The following is a 17,450-nucleotide window of genomic DNA, read 5'->3' on the forward strand; positions in this document are numbered from 1 at the left end:
GCAAAACCAGCTTTATTCAGCTTGAAACAGGAACAGCACAATTAATTATTGTAGTGTGACCTGCCACTTTCCTATACTCAGACACAGCAGTCAGGCAGGGTTGTGGCCAGGTTAATGGCCAAGTAATCCTGTTCCATGCATTTACAATGATCCTTGCATCACCCACTGAGATCTTTTCTGTTTGCTTCGGGGAAGAGCCGCAGCTGTGAGCCTGCTGCTGCCCCGGCAACAGATAAACAGTCTTCCACAGTAATGGCACTTCAGGACGCTGTTTGGCGTGTTGTCCAGCTGTGGGAGGTCCCAAGAGAGTTTAGAAACCTCACATTTTCTTGAATGAGTGCCAGATTAATAGGAATGTTTCTTGAGCGAGCATCACTGAACCACATAAAAATTGCTTTTACAGCGTCTTCAAATGCAGCAGTTCGCATACATTTGCAACCCGAGATTTTTTTTCTTTTTTTGCTACGTCTTTCAAGAAAGTTGACAATGACGATGGCGAAATTCCAAATTCACTGGCAACGTCTTTTTTCTTTTTGCTGCAATCGAGAGCTGCAAAAATATGTTTTTTTTTCTAATATGAACTGTTATCGTTTTTTTGTGTCTGCCGTTTCTATAGGAGGGTGACAATGAGTTAAATTCCATTAGATGTTTTTCAAATGTTGACGAGCAATAAGCAAAAGGTATCACTGAAAACCACTGAAAACAAAAACAGGAAAAAAACAGTACGAGGAAAGTTAGAAGAAAGAAATTTTTTACAATGTTTCTGTTCAGGGATCATTGTGCACAAGTGAGCTGCGACCACAGAACTACCTGCTCTGTGGATGATTCATTTCAGCATTTCATCTTTTGGGCACTTCGTTGTAATGAAAATATCTGCTGAATGTACTTCGTAGTAAAGAGATTTCTGTAGATTCGTGTCATATGGGGAAACTGTCGGGACCATAAAAATACTTTGTTATAGTAAAAAGTTTGTTGTAAAGATATTTGTTGTAATGGAATTTTACCTGTAAATAATCACCATCAAAGAGGCATTCCACAGAGTCACAGGTATGGCAATCAAATTTAAACAACTGTGGCATTTCTGAGCAGTAATAACTTCATCCCCTCTGCAGTTGTCCCATCTGATTCTCAGACTTGGAATTCTTGGTTGATCAACTCATAAAGGCTTGTAAATTTTGTTGTGAACACACATTAATATGGCTCATTGTATCCAGGATTGCCTGATCTTATTAAAATCTGATGCTGTGGACCCAGCTAATCCTCTGTTGCAAAATACAGTCAGGTTCATAAGTATTTGGACAATGACAAAATTTTCAAAATTTTTGCCCTGTACACCACCACAATGGATTTGAAACAAAGCAATCAAGATGTGATTGAAGTATAGATTTTCAGCTTTTATTCAAGGGAAAGTACTCTATGAGCTGTTCAGAAAAGACAGATATTTTTATACATATTCCTCCTATTTTCAGGAGCTCAAAAGTATTCAGACAAACTAATATAATCATAAATAAATAAATAATTACTCAAATGTTACACTTTTGAGCCCCTGAAATGGGGAAGGGGGTGCTATGCTGAAAAATGGCTGTCATTCCTAGATGGCTCATACAATAGTTTTGGTAAACCCCTTAAATTACAGCTGAAAGTCTATACTTCAGTCAGTCAGTCATTCTCCAACTTGCTATATCCTAACACAGGGTCACGGGGGTCTGCTGGAACCAAATAATTGCTTCATTTCAAATCCATTTTGGTGGTGTATAAAGACAAAATTATGAAAATTGTGTCACTGTCCAAATACTTATGGACATGACTGTAGTACTAAAGCAAGCTGGGATTTTCTGAGATTATCTAATCTCTCTTTCTGGACATTCCCTAGAAACATGCTTGGCCAATGAGCATTAAAGCAGCCTGAAAACAAATACCTAATCCTAAACACTAAGTCAAAAATCAGAGTTGATGGAGGTCTTAAACTCTTTCAATATTTATTCATAATTTTTTGACACTAGTAAACATGTAGTGCCAGGGGAATTTGAGTACTCAATAAGCAGATTAGCAATGTGAAATTTGTACAGTGGACCCTTGACTTACGAACACAATTGGTTCACAAGGGTTGGTTGTAACTCAAGTTGGTTGTAAGTCAAGACTATTTTTCCCATAAGAAATAATGTAAATGCCCATAATGCGTTCCGAACCTCCCACAGCAACACTTACTTAAACTTTTCATAATAATAAAGGGTTGTATAATGTACATAATTTACCAAAAACACCAATAATTTTTCTAATGTACTAATTAAACAGTTGTAAAAAGTGCCTAGACTACCAGAAACAACAATTTCATACTGCATTCACCATTTAAGTTGACATCTTTGGCTTGCAGGAACGGAGGAGGAGGAGAATGAAATGGAAGGTGGTTATTGTTTGGAAGGAGAGTCCCCTTCCATAAGAACATCAGGACTCTGGCTCCCTGGTGTCCTTTCTCTCCTTGGGAAAGGCTGTATCCCACTAGGACCTGCTTCTGGCTCACTAGGTCTCAACCTTTTCAGAAATAAAAACTGGTCTAAGGTTGTCTGTTTCTGTCTTTTCTTTAACACAGTTCTGTAGTATGACATGACATTGTCATTAAGCAAGTTAATGCAATTATTAGCTTTTTCTCTGTCTGGGTGGGTCTTCTCTACAAATGTTTTTAGCTCTGTCCATTTTTTCAGGATGTCCTTTATTTCAGAAGAGGACATTTGCTACACTGATTGTTGATCATCCCCCTCCTCTTCAGAAATCTCCTCAGCTGCCATTCTCTGTTGCTCAGCCAGAAGTTGCTGAAGTTCCTCTGTAGACAGTTCATCTGAGTATTCCTCCACCAGTTCCTCAACATCACCACTGTCAACCTGCAAGCCTATGGACTCAGCTATAGTGACAATGTCATCAACCACACGGTCAGTTGCAGGCTCAGACTCCTCTACAAAGCCTTCAGTCTCTCTCCTCTATAATTTTAGGCCACACTTTCTTCCAGGCAGATCTTAGTGTCCTTAGAGAGACATTGGCCCAGGATTTCTCTATTAACCCCACACGGGAAAGGATGTTCTAATGTTTCTTCCAGAACTCTGTAAGAGTCAAATCTGTATCTGAGACCATCTGGAAGCATTTCTGGAGCAGTTCCTTGGTGTATAGTTTCTTAAAGTTAGCTATAACCTGCTGGTCCATAGGCTGCAGTAGAGGAGGTCACCACTCGCATTGGCACATGACAGTAAGGTTAGCCTATCCTTCATAGGCTTGTGGCCAGGCATTTTCTGCTCTTCCTGGGTAATGTATGTTCTCCTGGGCATTTTCTTCCAGAAAAGCCCAGTTTCATCACAGTTAAATACTTGATGAGAGCAAAAGCCTTCTCATTGTTATCATTTCAAAGTGGCTTATGTAATTTTCGGCAGCCCTTTTATCAGCACTGGCTGCTTCACCATGCCTAACTACGTTATGAATCCCAGTTCTTGCTTTAAAATAGTGAAACCAATCCTTACTGGCACGAAATGTTTCACCACTATCACTTGTTTATGGCTTATCCTTTAACAGATCTGCATTTATAGGCCTAGCTTTTTCACAAATGATTGACTCAGATAGGCTATCGCCTGCAATCTGCCTTTCGTTTATCCACACTAATAGTGTTTCTACCTCGTCTAACACTGTTGATCACGACTTACTAATTTGAGTAACACCTTTACCAACACTAGCTTCCTTATACAAATCTTTTCGTTGTAAAATTGTGGAGATGGTGGATTTCGACATGCTGTACATGCTAGGGAGATCGGTCACATGAACGCCACTCTCATATTTACGCACAATTTCCTTCTTTGTTTCAATCACGATCGCTTTATTTACCTTCGTTGTCTTCTCTTCCTTACTTAGCTTCTTTGGGGCCATTTTGATAGTAATTATCCAAATAAATGATATAAATCACTGCACTGAGAAAAAATACATCCACAAATACATGTATCTCGACTCTGACTGCCGCTTGCAAACGCTCTCAGCTGTTTGTTTACAATCGTGCAAGCGGATACACGTGACCACATCCGGGTCGTAACTCAAGTTGTTGGTTGTAAATCAAAAAAAAAATTTTGGTCATAAATCAATTTGTTCGCATGTCAGACCGGTCGTATGTCAAGGGTCTACTGTATTTGACTCTAGCATCACATCAAGAAGCTTTATTGTGTTCCACCTTAGATACTGTAAATCCAGTCCAGATGGTATTGTTATGACTTCAAAGAAGACAGTATTTAAGAGTGATCAGCAGAAAAACATATAAAAACAGACAGGATGTTAAAATCAGAAAAAACAAAGCATGCCATGTGACAAGTCAAAATAAAGGACTCACAAAGATTTTCAGAAGCAAGGATTCCCCAGAAGACCTTATATGCCATGACCATGAAGGACACGTTCAAGACAAGTATGCATGTCCAAATGACAGACACTCAAAATGACAGCAGACATATGTGACTCTAAATAATGGTCAAAATGTCCCAAAAATAATAAATGATTACAAATATTAACATAAGATATCTGAAAAAAAAACTACCAGAAGTAAGATAACCCCTAACAGGAATATAAAGAGAAAAAACACAGGAGGTGGTAAGTGTATTTTATTAATAATGTTGCATGTGCATTTGTTCTGACTAAGAAGGCAGTCAGACCAAAAAATTCTTGAGTGAGAATCAGGAGAAAGAATGAATACAAAAAGCAAGCAAAGGTCAAAACTGAAAGTCAAAAAGAGTAGTCAAAACCAAATCGTAAACCAAAAATTAGAGACAAGGGTAGAGCTTTATTTTAATAATAATTATATAATTATTCAGAGTATCAAAGGAAATAATATGCTATGTTTTTTCCAATCTCAGATACAAGTGACTGTTTTGGGGAATCTTTATACCGACAAACCAATAACATTACACTGGTACAACCTCAGTGCATCATGGGAGAATCCCAGTGGAAATGGGCTATGCAAAAGTCAAAAACAGCAGTGCACAACATCAAACCAGAAAGGTGTCAGAAAAGATACAAAAAAATAATCAACGTCAAAGTGTAAGTTCCAAGTAATATATATTCCTGCTCAGAATTAAGTCCCTTGGGTATTAAAACCCCCAAAATGAAACCAAGATTAATTTTCTAGCTTCAAAATGAAAAACAAATGCATATCATAACTTTCATAAGCTTATTTCACCATTTGCAAAATAGTTTATAAATAATGATCAGTTTCTAAATAGTTATCAGTATATCATTAAGGTGTTTTTAATACCATATACTTAACAGCATGAAAAAGGATGTTTATTAGTACTTTTTACCAACAATGATGTCTAAATAGCATATTTAGACAATTAAGCTATTAGCTATCCAAGCTTACAATGATAGTACATTTTCTTATGTTTTTGTGCTCTGCTGATTCTAATTGATGTAGGGAAGATTTGAGTTTTATAGATTTTCAGAACTATGTGTTTATTTTGTGTTCAATAACGCAAACATACAGAAGATTAGGATTTTCAAGTACTAGTCCTTCAGACTTTGCCTTCACAGCTAGGCACTTACAATAATTTTATATTGAGATTATTATTGAGATTTTTTTTTCTTAACTGGTCAGGAATTAACACGACAGCACAAAATAGCAAGGTAGCTGACAGTTAATTATCTAGCTCCAAGCCATTTTTATCTGTATAATCTTTATTTAATTCTTTTAATGAAATATTCAGAAAAAAAATAAACCTTGCTTAACTACCTGAAAAAGTAATATGTACTTTAATACAAATTTCTGATGCAGAAAAATTATGCCAAGAACAGACAGAAGACTTTCTAATTAAAAGGTACGGAGGCACAAGAACTGGTTAGAATGAAAATCTTTGACCATTATGATTCTCCACTTCCTGCCAGAACCAAAATTAGCCACCCCTGTATTAGATGCTGTGCAAACAGTGTTTACCTATGATGACAAACATATCTAAAGTAAGAGCCCAGGCAATTCAATTCATTAGATTATGTTTTTTCAAATTTGTTCCTAAAGTACCATCGTACTCTCCCACAAGTGTTTTTGTCTAAGTAATTAAGCTTACTGTTTCATTCTTAAGAATGAATCTGTTTCCTTCAGGATGCTTTGTAAGGGTTGCTTTCATTACTTTCAAATTGCATTTAATTAAAGCAGTATTTTAATGAAGAACACAGAGGTGCAACTGAACAGGAATTACATTTTTTGTAGAACACCCATGACTACTGGAAACAGTAATGCAAATCTTTTAAGTACAAATAAGAGTGTATTAAGATTCTTCAGTGTTAAAAGGCCGTAATAATAATACATTTACTATGTAAATTTCTGTAATTGATTGTCCTGATCAAGATAGCAGAATATCATCAATTAACATTATAAAATTAATGTTTATTCATATACTGCCTGATAGAGTAAGAGGATACACAAGGGTATATACAGTATATCAGAGAGTGAACTTGGCTAAAAACAATGTAACCAACTTGAACTTGAGGCCCAGATTTATTTTATTTAATCCAAAAAATGGGGAAAATTAATTGTATCTGTATTTTCATGCAATTCTACAGAAAATACAAAAAATATTCAAGAAAATTAAATACATTTTATGTTTTTGAACTATATTAATTTTTGTAAGAATGAATAGGCTCACCTGCTACAGTTATTCACTAACCTTTCTTCTTTCTACAGGTCTTTAGCTGTGGGACACCAGTATTCAACTCTGGGGACTCAGCCAATACTGTGTGGTAGCATTCCAGGCTTAGTGCCAAAACAACTTAGGTTCTGTCGAAATTATGTAGAAATCATGCCTAGTGTGGCAGAAGGAGTAAAAATTGGAATACAGGAGTGCCAACATCAATTCCGAGGACGAAGATGGAATTGCACAACCATTAATGATAGTTTGGCCATCTTTGGACCAGTGCTCGATAAAGGTAAGCAAGGGCAACAAAGAGGAAGAATCATTAAGCATTAGCATATTGTATGTATGTGCTTCAGTTTCAGAAGTAATGCATTATTTGAGAAACAGTCACAAGAATGATAAACTGAAGACTTTAGAATAGGTATACATATACATTATTTAGAAACCTCACAGATATAGTAGTATTTTAATTGCTTCAACTGGATTAAATTAATATCTAAATATGAAACAACCTTGAATTAATGGCTACATTACAAGTTGCAAATGACTACATATTCAGTAATACATTGCAACAGAGTAAATAGTGAACAGATTTGAAAAATGTTGTTGAATAATATTAAATGATATCCAATTATAATACTATTTAACATTTTATTGTTTTAACATTCTATATTTATCTTTTATAAAAAATACTGCAATGGATTTGCTGGTTTGCAAAGCTTTCCCTTGGGAAAACAGGCACTGAAGGCCATGTCAATAGAAAATTATATGGTCTGAAGAGAATAATTAAAACAGAGATGAGCTGACTATTTTCAGTTTATTTCTGTTTCCCTGCCCTACTGTGTTATGTTTGATAAATATATATATATATATATATATATATATATATGTAAAGGACCGAGGAGACAGTAGCAAGGGTTGGGGTTTTCCGGCCCGTATATTGTAAATCAAACAAAAACAGGTCAAAATTATAAACAAACAGTTCATAATGCGCGACGCCGACTCCTGGCGTCGCGCCATTTTATTGGGGAGGAGCGGAAGTGGAGGAATGCGGGAAGGACCGCAAGGGAGGATGGGAAGGATGGCGTCAGGGCAAGATGGCGGAGGAAGGGCGGAAGTATCGCACTGCGGTCAATCCAGGCCTATGGTGCAGGAAGGTCTTTCTTTCTATGAGGAAGCAGAGGGAGAAAGTTAATACCCCACCATTCCCTGGCGGCGAATGGTTTCCCAGGTGCTATCGAATCAATCCGCGCCTCCTACTGGCGTGCGTGACACGATCCCCCTTAGCCCAGGACCGTCAGGTGGGCGGACCTAACCGAGAGGTCGTGAATACGAGAGAGGCATCGGCATTGGCCTGAAGGGTGCCCGCCGATAAGTGACAGTGAACTTATACGGCTGTAAGTCCAGGAACCACCTGGTGACCCGCGGATTCGACTCTTTGTGTAGGGACATCCACTGAAGTGCAGCGTGATCAGTCACCAGAGCGAATTCGCGACCCAGCAGGTAGTACCGGAGGTGGGTCACTGCCCACTTAATGGCCAAGGCCTCCCTCTCCACTGCAGCGTGCGGGTCTCCCGGTCCATCAGTTTCCGGCTAAGGTACATCACAGGGTGCTCGACACCATCGGCGCTTTGGCTCAGCACGGCACCCAGGCCTGTGTCCGGCGTCGGTCTGGAAATAAGCGGGGCCCAAAATCGGGCGTCCGTAACACAGGTGCCGGCGTTAGGGCCTTCTTTAGGTCACTGAACGTGTTCTGCTTTGTCGGTCCACACCACGTATAGGGGCGCCCTTTTTGTCAGGTCAGTCAAGGGTGCTGCTCTTTGAGAAACGGAACAAACCGGCGGTAGTAACCGCAAGCCCCAAGAAAGCCTGCACCTGTTTCTTGGTACTCGGACGGGCCATTCTAAGATGTCTTTAACTTTGGAGCTCTGTGGCGCACCTGTCCTTGTCCCACGAGGTAGCCTAAATATTTGGCCTCCTTTAATCCAAAAACACTTCCGGGGTTTATGCGGAGGCGGCTTTAGCCAGTGTTAGGAGGACAGCTGCGACCTGCAGTAGATGCTCCTCCCAGGTGCGGAATAGATGACAACGTCATCCAGGTAAGCGGCGCTATAGGACTGGTGGGGCTTCAGCACTCTATCTACCAGGCGTTGGAAGGTCGCGGGGCCCGTGCAGCCCAAATGGGAGGACCTTGTACTGCCAGTGCCCGCTAGGGGTGCTAAAGGCCGTTTTCTCCTTTGCGGATGCCGTTAAAGGAATTTGCCAATACCCTTTTGTCATGTCAAGGGTAGTCAGATACGAGCCGTACCCAGCCGCTCAAGGAGGTCGTCAATGCGGGGCATGGGGTAGGCATCGAACTTGGAGATCTGATTCAGGCGTCTAAAGTCATTACAGAACCTCCAGGAGCCGTCTGGCTTGGAGGCGAGGACAATAGGGCTGGACCAGGGACTATGGCTCTCTTCAATTATGTCCATGTCCAACATACGTTTCACCTCCAGTTCGACCTCTGCGTTTTGCCTCCGGAGTCGGTAGGGCCTCTCGGACGATTACCCGGGCTCCGTGACTATATCGTGCTCAATCAGCGGTCCGGCGGGTGACTCGCTCACTACCTCGGGGATGGCTCGGAGTGTTTGGGCTAACTCCTGCCGCTGCTTGGGGTCAGCTCTTCGCCGAGGTTAAGGGCAGTTGTGCTTGCGAAAGGGAGAGTGACCTACGGGCTGGGAGCTCCTCTCTATCTCTCAGGGCTTTAACAGGTTGACATGATAGATCCTCTCACTTTCGGTCGACGATTGGGCTGTTTCACCAAATAGTCGGCGAGTCCTTTCTCTCCTTAACCTCGTAAGGCCCTTGCCAGTGGCGAGCAGCTTCGAGTGGGAGGTCGGGGCGAGCACCATAACTTCGGTCCCCGGGCGGAACTCCCTGAGGGCGGAGTTGCGGTTGTAACACCGGCCTGCGCTGCTTGCGCACGTCCGCGTGCTCTTTTAGGAGGGGCCTGATCTTTGTGAGTGGTCGCGCGGTTGCGCATACTCAAAATGTTAGAGGAGGGAAGAGCCTCGGCCTCCCAGCCTTCTTTTAGGATGTCGAGGATTCCCGGGGTTGTCGCCCGTATAGTAATTCAAAGGGGAGAAGCCGTAGAGGCCTGGGGTACCTCCCGGTAGGCAAAAGCACGGCGGGAGGAGCTGGTCCCAGTTCCTGCCGTCAGCTGACTACCTTGCGGAGCATCTGCTTAAGCGTCTGATTAAATCGTTCACCAACCCGTCAGTTTGCGGGTGATAGACTGGCGCTTTCAGGTGCTTTATCTGCAGTAATTTGGCTACCTCCTTGAGCGTATCCGAAGTGAAGGGCGTACCCTGGTCCGTGAGGACCTCCTTGGGTATGCCCACGCGTGAAACAAATTAACCAGTTCCGTGCGATGCTTTTAGTATTAGCGGGCGCGGGGAACCGCCTCTGGGTACCGGGTGGCATAGTCCACCATGACTAGGATATACTTGTGGCCACGGGTTGAGGGCTCCAGGGTCCCACCAAATCGACCCCTATCCTTTCAAAGGGATGTCCACGAGGGAATAGGGACTAGAGGAGCACGGTCCCTCCTAGGAATCTGGCGGGTCTGGCACTCCGGACAGGATTGACAGAACCGCGGACCTCCTCATTGATCCCAGGCCAGTAAAAGCGGGCTTAATCCTCTCCAGTGTTTTTCGCCCGAGGTGGCCTAGGAGGTGAGCATGTGCCAACTTCGCATATCTCCGCCCGGAAGGTGCGCTGAATTAGCAACAACTTCCGCACCTCGCCCTCATGGGTAGCCACCGGTACAACAGATCATTCTCAAGGACAAAGAAGGGTTCCCGCGGTGTGGATCCGTCCGCTGTTGAGCTGTTAGGCAGAACGACGCATTCGGGCAAAGCGCGGGAGTCATCATTCCACTGCTCCCTCTTAAAGGAGGCGGCGTGGACGAAATTGATGGTCCAGGCGCGAGAGGGTCTTGGGGCCTGGGCCGGGAAGAGTTCCTGGCTAGTCCCTTCTCCGGCGGAATCTTCGGGTCAAGGTCCGTAGCCACGAAAGGTCCCCGAGACACCAGCGCCCATAGGGCCTGCCCTTGTGCACGGCGTGGAGGCCGCGGGAGGTGCCTTTTCCCCTCATAACAAGATCCAACGAGGCCCGGGGCGGCGAATGGCTTACCGCTGATTCTTTTAGACCAGTCTTGTCCCAAATCACTGGGAAGGGGGTCAGGTAACACAGCGACCGTCATTTGGATTGGTTCCCCTTCCAGGTGACATAGCAGTGGCGGAGCGATATGACCTAGTCCCCCATGCACACAGGTAACCAACAAATGCTGTTTAACCACTGTTGCGTAAGACAAACGGCGAGCAACAATGGTAATGTTGCTGCGGAATCAAACAAAGCCACCACGGCGTGCCCATTTAGCAACACCACTCCCGTGATTCGGACTCGCCAAGGGATGCGGCGGGTACAATACCTCTCCGATGATGTCCAGCTGCAGTCCATAGGCTCCGGGCGATGTGATGGGGCAGTTTGGCAGCAGGTGGCGGTCTCGCCACACTTGAAACAGCGGCGGACCCGGCCTCTCTCTGGCTCTGGCTGGCGCTTCTGCAGCGCGTCGAGGGCTTCGGGGTGGCCGCCCGTCCCTGCGGTTCCCGCGAGCAGGCTTTTCTGACCCCCAAGTGGGAGGACCGCCAACTGGCGCTCCAGGGCGTCGAGGAGGCCCGACATGTTCTGATAGGCGTGTCCCGGACCTGCTGGGCGAGGGAACTGGGCATTGCATTGACCAGGCCTTCACAGGCCACCCGCTCGACCACTTTCCGCCCGTCGGGCTCTCTGGCCGTAGCCAGCGGCCCATCTTGCCCCAGAACTTCGAGCGCCTGGGCGCGAAGGGCTTTTCGGGTCAAAGACCCAGTTCCGCCATTCGGCCGCCTGCTGGCCCGGGCTAATGCCGTAGCGGGGCAATATTTGGGCTTGAGGAGGTCGTATTAGGCCTCCTCCTCAGGGAGGTCATAATAGGCCCAGCGCGTCCCTTCAGGTATGGCGCCAAGATGGGCGCCCACTGGACCGCTGCCACTCGTTCCGGGTGGCCGTCCTCTCAAACATGCCCAGGTAGGCATCGGCGTCCTCGAAGGGCCCATCGGACCAGGAGGAGGCGGCTGCCTGGCGGGTCTGGTCTCGCCCGTTGGGCTTCCACTAACCTGGCCTCGTGGCCTCCAGCTCCCGGTGGTGGCGGCTTGCGCAAGCTGCAGGCCTGGAGCTGGTCATTCATCCTGCAGCACGGTGTTGAGGTCCTGTCCCTCCGTCATTCCGGGATCTCTCTATCCTGCCGACTACGCCACTTGTAAAAGACCGAGGAGACAGTAGCAAGAGTTGGGGTTTTCCGGCCCGTATATTGTAAACAAACAAAAACAGGTCAAAATTATAAACAAACAGTTCATAATGCGACGCCGACTCCTGGCGTCGCGGCCATTTTATTGGGGAGGAGCGGAAGTGGAGGAATGCGGGAAGGACCGCAAGGGAGGATGGGAAGGATGACGTCAGGGCAAGATGGCGGAGGAAGGGCGGAAGTATCGCACTGCGGTCAATCCAGGCCTATGGTGCAGGAAGGTCTTTCTTTCTACGAGGAAGCAGAGGGAGAAAGTTAATACCCCACCATTCCCTGGCGGCGAATGGTTTCCCAGGTGTTATCGAATCAATCCGCGGCCTCCTACTCGCGCGTGCGTGACAATATATATATAGTGAAAGATGAACAGAGACAGTATAAAGTGTTGGGGTTTCCGGCCCCGTATATTCTACAATAAAGAAAATGCAGGTCAAAATCATAAACGTTTTAACAGTTCATAACGCGCCGAGTCCTGGCGTGCGGCCATTATTGGGGAGGAGCGGAAGTGGAGGAATGCTGGGAAGGTCCGTGAGGGAGGATGGGAAGGATGACGTCAGGGCAAGATGGCGGAGGAAGGGCGGAAGTGCGCTGCGGTCAAACCCGGCTACAGAGGAGGGAGGTCTTTTTTCCTAGAAGGAAGCAGAGGGAGAAAGTTAATACCCCGCCATTCCCTGCCGGCGAATTTTTTCCCAGATGCTTTCGAATCCGTCCGCGGTCTCCTACTCAGCGCGTGCGTGACACGATCCCCCCCTTAGCCCAGGACCGTCAGGTGGCGGACCTAACCGAGAGGTCGTGAATACGGGAGAGGGCATGGCGTTGGCCTGAAGGGTTCCCCGCCGATAAGTGACAGTGAACTTATACGGCTGTAGGTCCAGAAACCACCTAGTGACTCGCGGGTTCGACTCTTTGTGTAGGGACATCCACTGAAGCGCGGCGTGATCTGTCACCAGAGTGAATTCGCGACCCAGTAGGTAATAGCGGAGGTGGGTCACTGCCCACTTAATGGCCAAGGCCTCCCTCTCCACCGCCGCATACCGAGTCTCCCGGTCCATCAGTTTCCGGCTAAGGTACATCACAGGGTGTTCAACACCATCAGCGCTTTGGCTCAGCACGGCACCCAGGCCTGTGTCCGGCGTCGGTCTGGAGGATAAGCGGGAGCCCAAAATCGGCGTCCCGCAATACAGGTGCCGGCGTTAGGGCCCTTTTTAAGTCACTGAGCGCGTGTTCTGCCTTGTCGGTCCACACTACGTTAGGGGGTGCCCTTTTTGTCAGGTTGGTCAAGGGTGCTGCTCTTTTCGGAGAAGCGGGAACAAACCGGGTAGTACCCAGCAAGCCCCAAGAAAGCCTGCACCTGCTTCTTGGTATTCGGACGGGCCATTCTAAGATGTCTTTAACTTTGGAGCCCTGTGGCGCACCTGTCCTTGTCCCACCAGGTAGCCTAAATACTTGGCCTCCTTTAAGCCAAAGAAACATTTTCGGGGGTTTATGCGGAGGCGGCTTTAGCCAGTGTTCTGAGGACAGCTGCAACCTGCAATAGATGCTCCTCCCAGGTGCGGAATAGATGACGGCGTCATCCAGGTAGGCGGCACTATAGGACTGGTGGGGCTTCAACACTCTGTCCACCAGGCGTTGGAAGGTGGCGGTGCCCGTGCAGCCCAAATGGGAGGACCTTGTATTGCCAGTGCCCGCTAGGGGTGCTAAAGGCTGTTTTTTCTTTTGCGGATGCCGTTAAGGGAATTTGCCAATACCCCTTTGTCATGTCAAGGGTGGTCAAATACCGAGCCGTGCCCAGCCGCTCCAGAAGGTCGTCAATGCGGGGCATGGGTAGGCATCGAACTTGGAGACCTGATTCAGGCGTCTAAAGTCGTTACAGAACCTCCAGGAGCCGTCCGGCTTGGATCACGAGGACAACAGGGCTGGACCAGGGACTATGGCTCTCCTCAATTATGTCCATGTCCAACATCGTTGCACCTCCAGTTCAACCTCTGCGCGTTTTGCCTCCGGGAGCCTATAGGGCCTCTCCCGGACGATTACCCCGGGGTCCGTAACTATATCGTGGGCAATCAGTGAGGTCCGGCCGGGTGATTCGCTTACCACTTCGGGGATGGCTCGAGTGTTTGGATTAACTCCTGCCGCTGCTTGGGTGTCAGCTCTTAGCCGAGGTTGAGGGCAGTCGTGCTTGAGAAAAGGGAGAGTGACCTATGGGGCGGGCAGCTCCTCCCTATCCTTCCAAGGTTTCAACAGGTTAATATGATAGATCCTCTCACTCGGTCGACGATTGGGCTGTTTCACCAAATAGTCGACGAGTCCTTTTCTCTCCTTAACCTCGTAGGCCCTTGCCAGTGAGCGAGCAGCTTAGAGTGTGAGGTAGGGATGAGAACCATAACCCGGTCCCCTGGGCGGAACTCCCTGAGGGCGGAGTTGCGGTTGTAACACGGGCCTGCGCTGCTTGCGCACGAGTCACGTGTTCTTTTAGGAGGGGCCTGATTTTTGTGAGTCGTCGGCGCAGTTGCGCTACGTACTCTAAAATATTGGAGGAGGGAAGGGCCTCAGCCTCCCAGCCCTCTTTTAGGATGTCGAGGATTCCTCTGGGTTGTCGTCCATATAACAATTCAAGCGGGAGAAGCCCGTGAGGCCTGAGGTACCTCCCGATAGGCAAAAAGCACGAGCGGGAGGAGCTGATCCCAGTTCCTGCCGTCGCGCTGACCACCTTGCGAGCATCTGTTTAAAGCGTCTGATTAAAACGTTCCACCAACCCGTCCGTTTGCGGGTGATAGACAGACGCTTTCAGGTGCTTTATCTGCAGTAATTTGGCTACCTCCCTGAGCGTATCCGAAGTAAAGGCGTACCCTGGTCGTGAGGACTTCTTTGGGTATGCCTACTGGGAAAACACGTTAACTAATTCCCGTCGATGCTTTTAGAATTAGCGGAGCACAGGGAACCGCCTCTGGGTACCGGGTAGCATAATCCACCATGACTAGTATATACTTGTGGCCACGGTTAGAGGGCTCTAAGGGGCCTACCAAGTCGACCCCTATTCTTTCAAAGGGACATGATGAGGGGTATAGGGACGAGGGAGCACGGTCCTTTCTAGGAATCTGGCGGATCTGGCAGTCCGGACATGACTGACAAAACGCGGACCTCCTCATTGATCCCGGCCAGTAAAATCGGAGCTTAATCCTCTCCAGTGTTTTTTCGGCCCCGAGGTGGGCGCCTAAGAGGTGAGCGTGCGCCAACTCGCGCTACCTCCCGCCCGGAAGGTGCAGCGGAATTAGCAGCAACTTCCGCACCTCGCCTCATGGGTTGCCACTCGGTACAACAGATCGTTCTCAAGGACAAAGAAGGGCTCACGCGGTGTGGAACCGTCCGCTTGTGTGCTGTTAGGCAGAACGACAGCATTCCGGGCGAAGCGCAGGGAGTCATCATTCCACTGCTCCCTCTTAAAGGAGGCAGTGGTGGACCGGAATTGATGGTCCAGCCCTCCGAGAGGGTCTTGTGGCCTGGGCCCGGGAAGAGTTCCATGGCTAGTCCCTTCCCCGGCGGAATCTTCCGGTCGGGGTCCGTAGCCAGGAAGGTCCCCGAGGCACCAGCGCCATTAGGGCCTGCCCTTGTGCACGGCGTGGAGACCGGGGGAGGTGCCACTGCCCCTCATAACAAGATCCAACAAGGCCCGGGAGCGGTGGATGTCTTACCGCTGATTCTTTTAGACCAGTCTTGTCCCAAAATCACTGGGAAGGGGGGTTCCGGTAGCACTGCGACCGTCATTTGAGTGGGTTCCCCCCTCCAGGTGAGATAACAGCGAGCGGAACGATATGACCTAGTCCCCCCATGCACACAAGTGACCAACAAGCGTTGGCTTATCCAATGTCGCGGCAAGACAAAGCGGCGAGCTACAATGGTAATGTTGCTGCGGAATCAAACAAAGCCACCACGGCGTGCCCATTTAACAACACCACTCCCGTGTTGGACTCGCCAAGGGATGCGGCGGGTACAGTACCTCTCCAGCGACGTCCAGGTGCAATCCATGGGCTCTGGAGATGTTGTGGGGCAGGTTGGCAGCAGGTGGCGGTCTCCACACTTGTAACAGCGGCGGACCCGGCTTCTCTCTGGTTCTCGGTGGGGCTTCCGCAGCACGCCGAGAGGGCTCGGGGGTGGCCGCCCGTCCCTGTCGGTTCCCGCCAGCCTGCCTTTCTGACCCGCCGAGTGGGAGGACCGCCAGTTGACGCTCCAGGACCTCCAGGAGGCCTGGCATATCCTTATAAGCGTGTCCCCGGACCTGCTGGGCGAGGAACTGGGCAGCGAGTTGACCAGGCCTTCACAGGCCACCTGCTCCACCACTCTCGAGCTTGGGGTCCTTCTGGCGTAGCCAGCCCCATCTTACCCCAGAACTCGAGCGCCTGGGCGCGGGCAGGCTTTTCGGGGTCAAAGACCCAGTTCCGCCATTCAGCCGCCTGCTGGCCCGGGGTGATGCCGTAGCGTGCCAGTATTTCAGGTTTGAGGAGGTCATAATTGGCGGCCTCCTCCTCAGGGAGGTCATAATAGGCCCATTGGCTGTCCCCTTCAGATAGGGCGCCAATATGGACGCCCACTCGGCCCGCTGCCACTGCGTTCCGGTGGGCCGTCCGCTCGAAAACACCCAGGTAGGCCTCGGCGTCCTCAGAAGCACCCATCGGGACCAAAGGAGGAGGCGCCTGCTTGGGTGGAGTCTGGCCTGCTACGCTGGGCCTCTGTCAGCCTGGCCTTCGTGGCTTCCAGCTCCATTGTGGTGGCGGCTTGCGCTGCTGCAGTGCCTGGAGCCGGCGTCAATGTTTTGCAGCACGGTGTTTAGGTCCTGTCCCTCCGTCATATTTCCGGGATCTCCAAATCCTGCCGACTACGCCAGATGTGAAAGATGAACAGAGACAGTATAAAGTGTTGGGGTTTCCGGCCCCGTATATTCTACAATAAAGAAAATGCAGGTCAAAATCATAAACGTTTTAACAGTTCATAGCAGCGACGCCGAGTCCTGGCGTCGCAGCCATTATTGGGGAGGAGCGGAAGTGGAGGAATGCTGGGAAGGTCCGTGAGGGAGGATGGGAAGGATGGCGTCAGGGCAAGATGGCGGAGGAAGGCGGAAGTGCCGCACTGCGGTCAAACCCGCTACGGAGGAGGGAGGTCTTTTTCCTAGAAGGAAGCAGAGGAGAAAGTTAATACCCGCCATTCCCTGCCGGCGAATGTTTTCCCAGATGCTTTCGAATCCGTCCGCGGTCTCCTACTTGCGCGTGCGTGACAATATATATATATTTGACATACTGTTAAAGTTCTCTTGATTGTCTGGTACCCTTGAGAATTTTGTTTTAATAATCATTTACTATGACTGGAAGTAACTGTGTTATGTGCAATTCAAAATGTATAGCTAAACACTACTGTGTAATGCATTTTTA

General features: G+C 47.9%; 1 protein-coding gene across 3 annotated transcripts in view; it reads left to right on the plus strand.

Annotated features, from left to right (window-relative positions):
• wnt3a (wingless-type MMTV integration site family, member 3A) overlaps positions 1 to 17,450 on the plus strand; it is a 186,170-nt gene that overhangs the window by 97,635 nt on the left and 71,085 nt on the right. For 2 of the 3 annotated variants that reach the window (XM_039753272.1, XM_039753271.1), the window contains exons 2-3: positions 4,875 to 5,058; positions 6,695 to 6,936. In XM_039753272.1, the coding sequence (XP_039609206.1) occupies positions 4,949 to 5,058; positions 6,695 to 6,936 (352 nt within the window). In that variant the 5' untranslated portion in view covers positions 4,875 to 4,948. The remainder of the gene's footprint in view (positions 1 to 4,874; positions 5,059 to 6,694; positions 6,937 to 17,450) is intronic. The other variant, XM_039753273.1, reaches the window with a different exon arrangement.

The sequence above is a fragment of the Polypterus senegalus genome, chromosome 5, assembly GCF_016835505.1.
Source record: "Polypterus senegalus isolate Bchr_013 chromosome 5, ASM1683550v1, whole genome shotgun sequence".
Taxonomy (NCBI): domain Eukaryota; kingdom Metazoa; phylum Chordata; class Cladistia; order Polypteriformes; family Polypteridae; genus Polypterus; species Polypterus senegalus.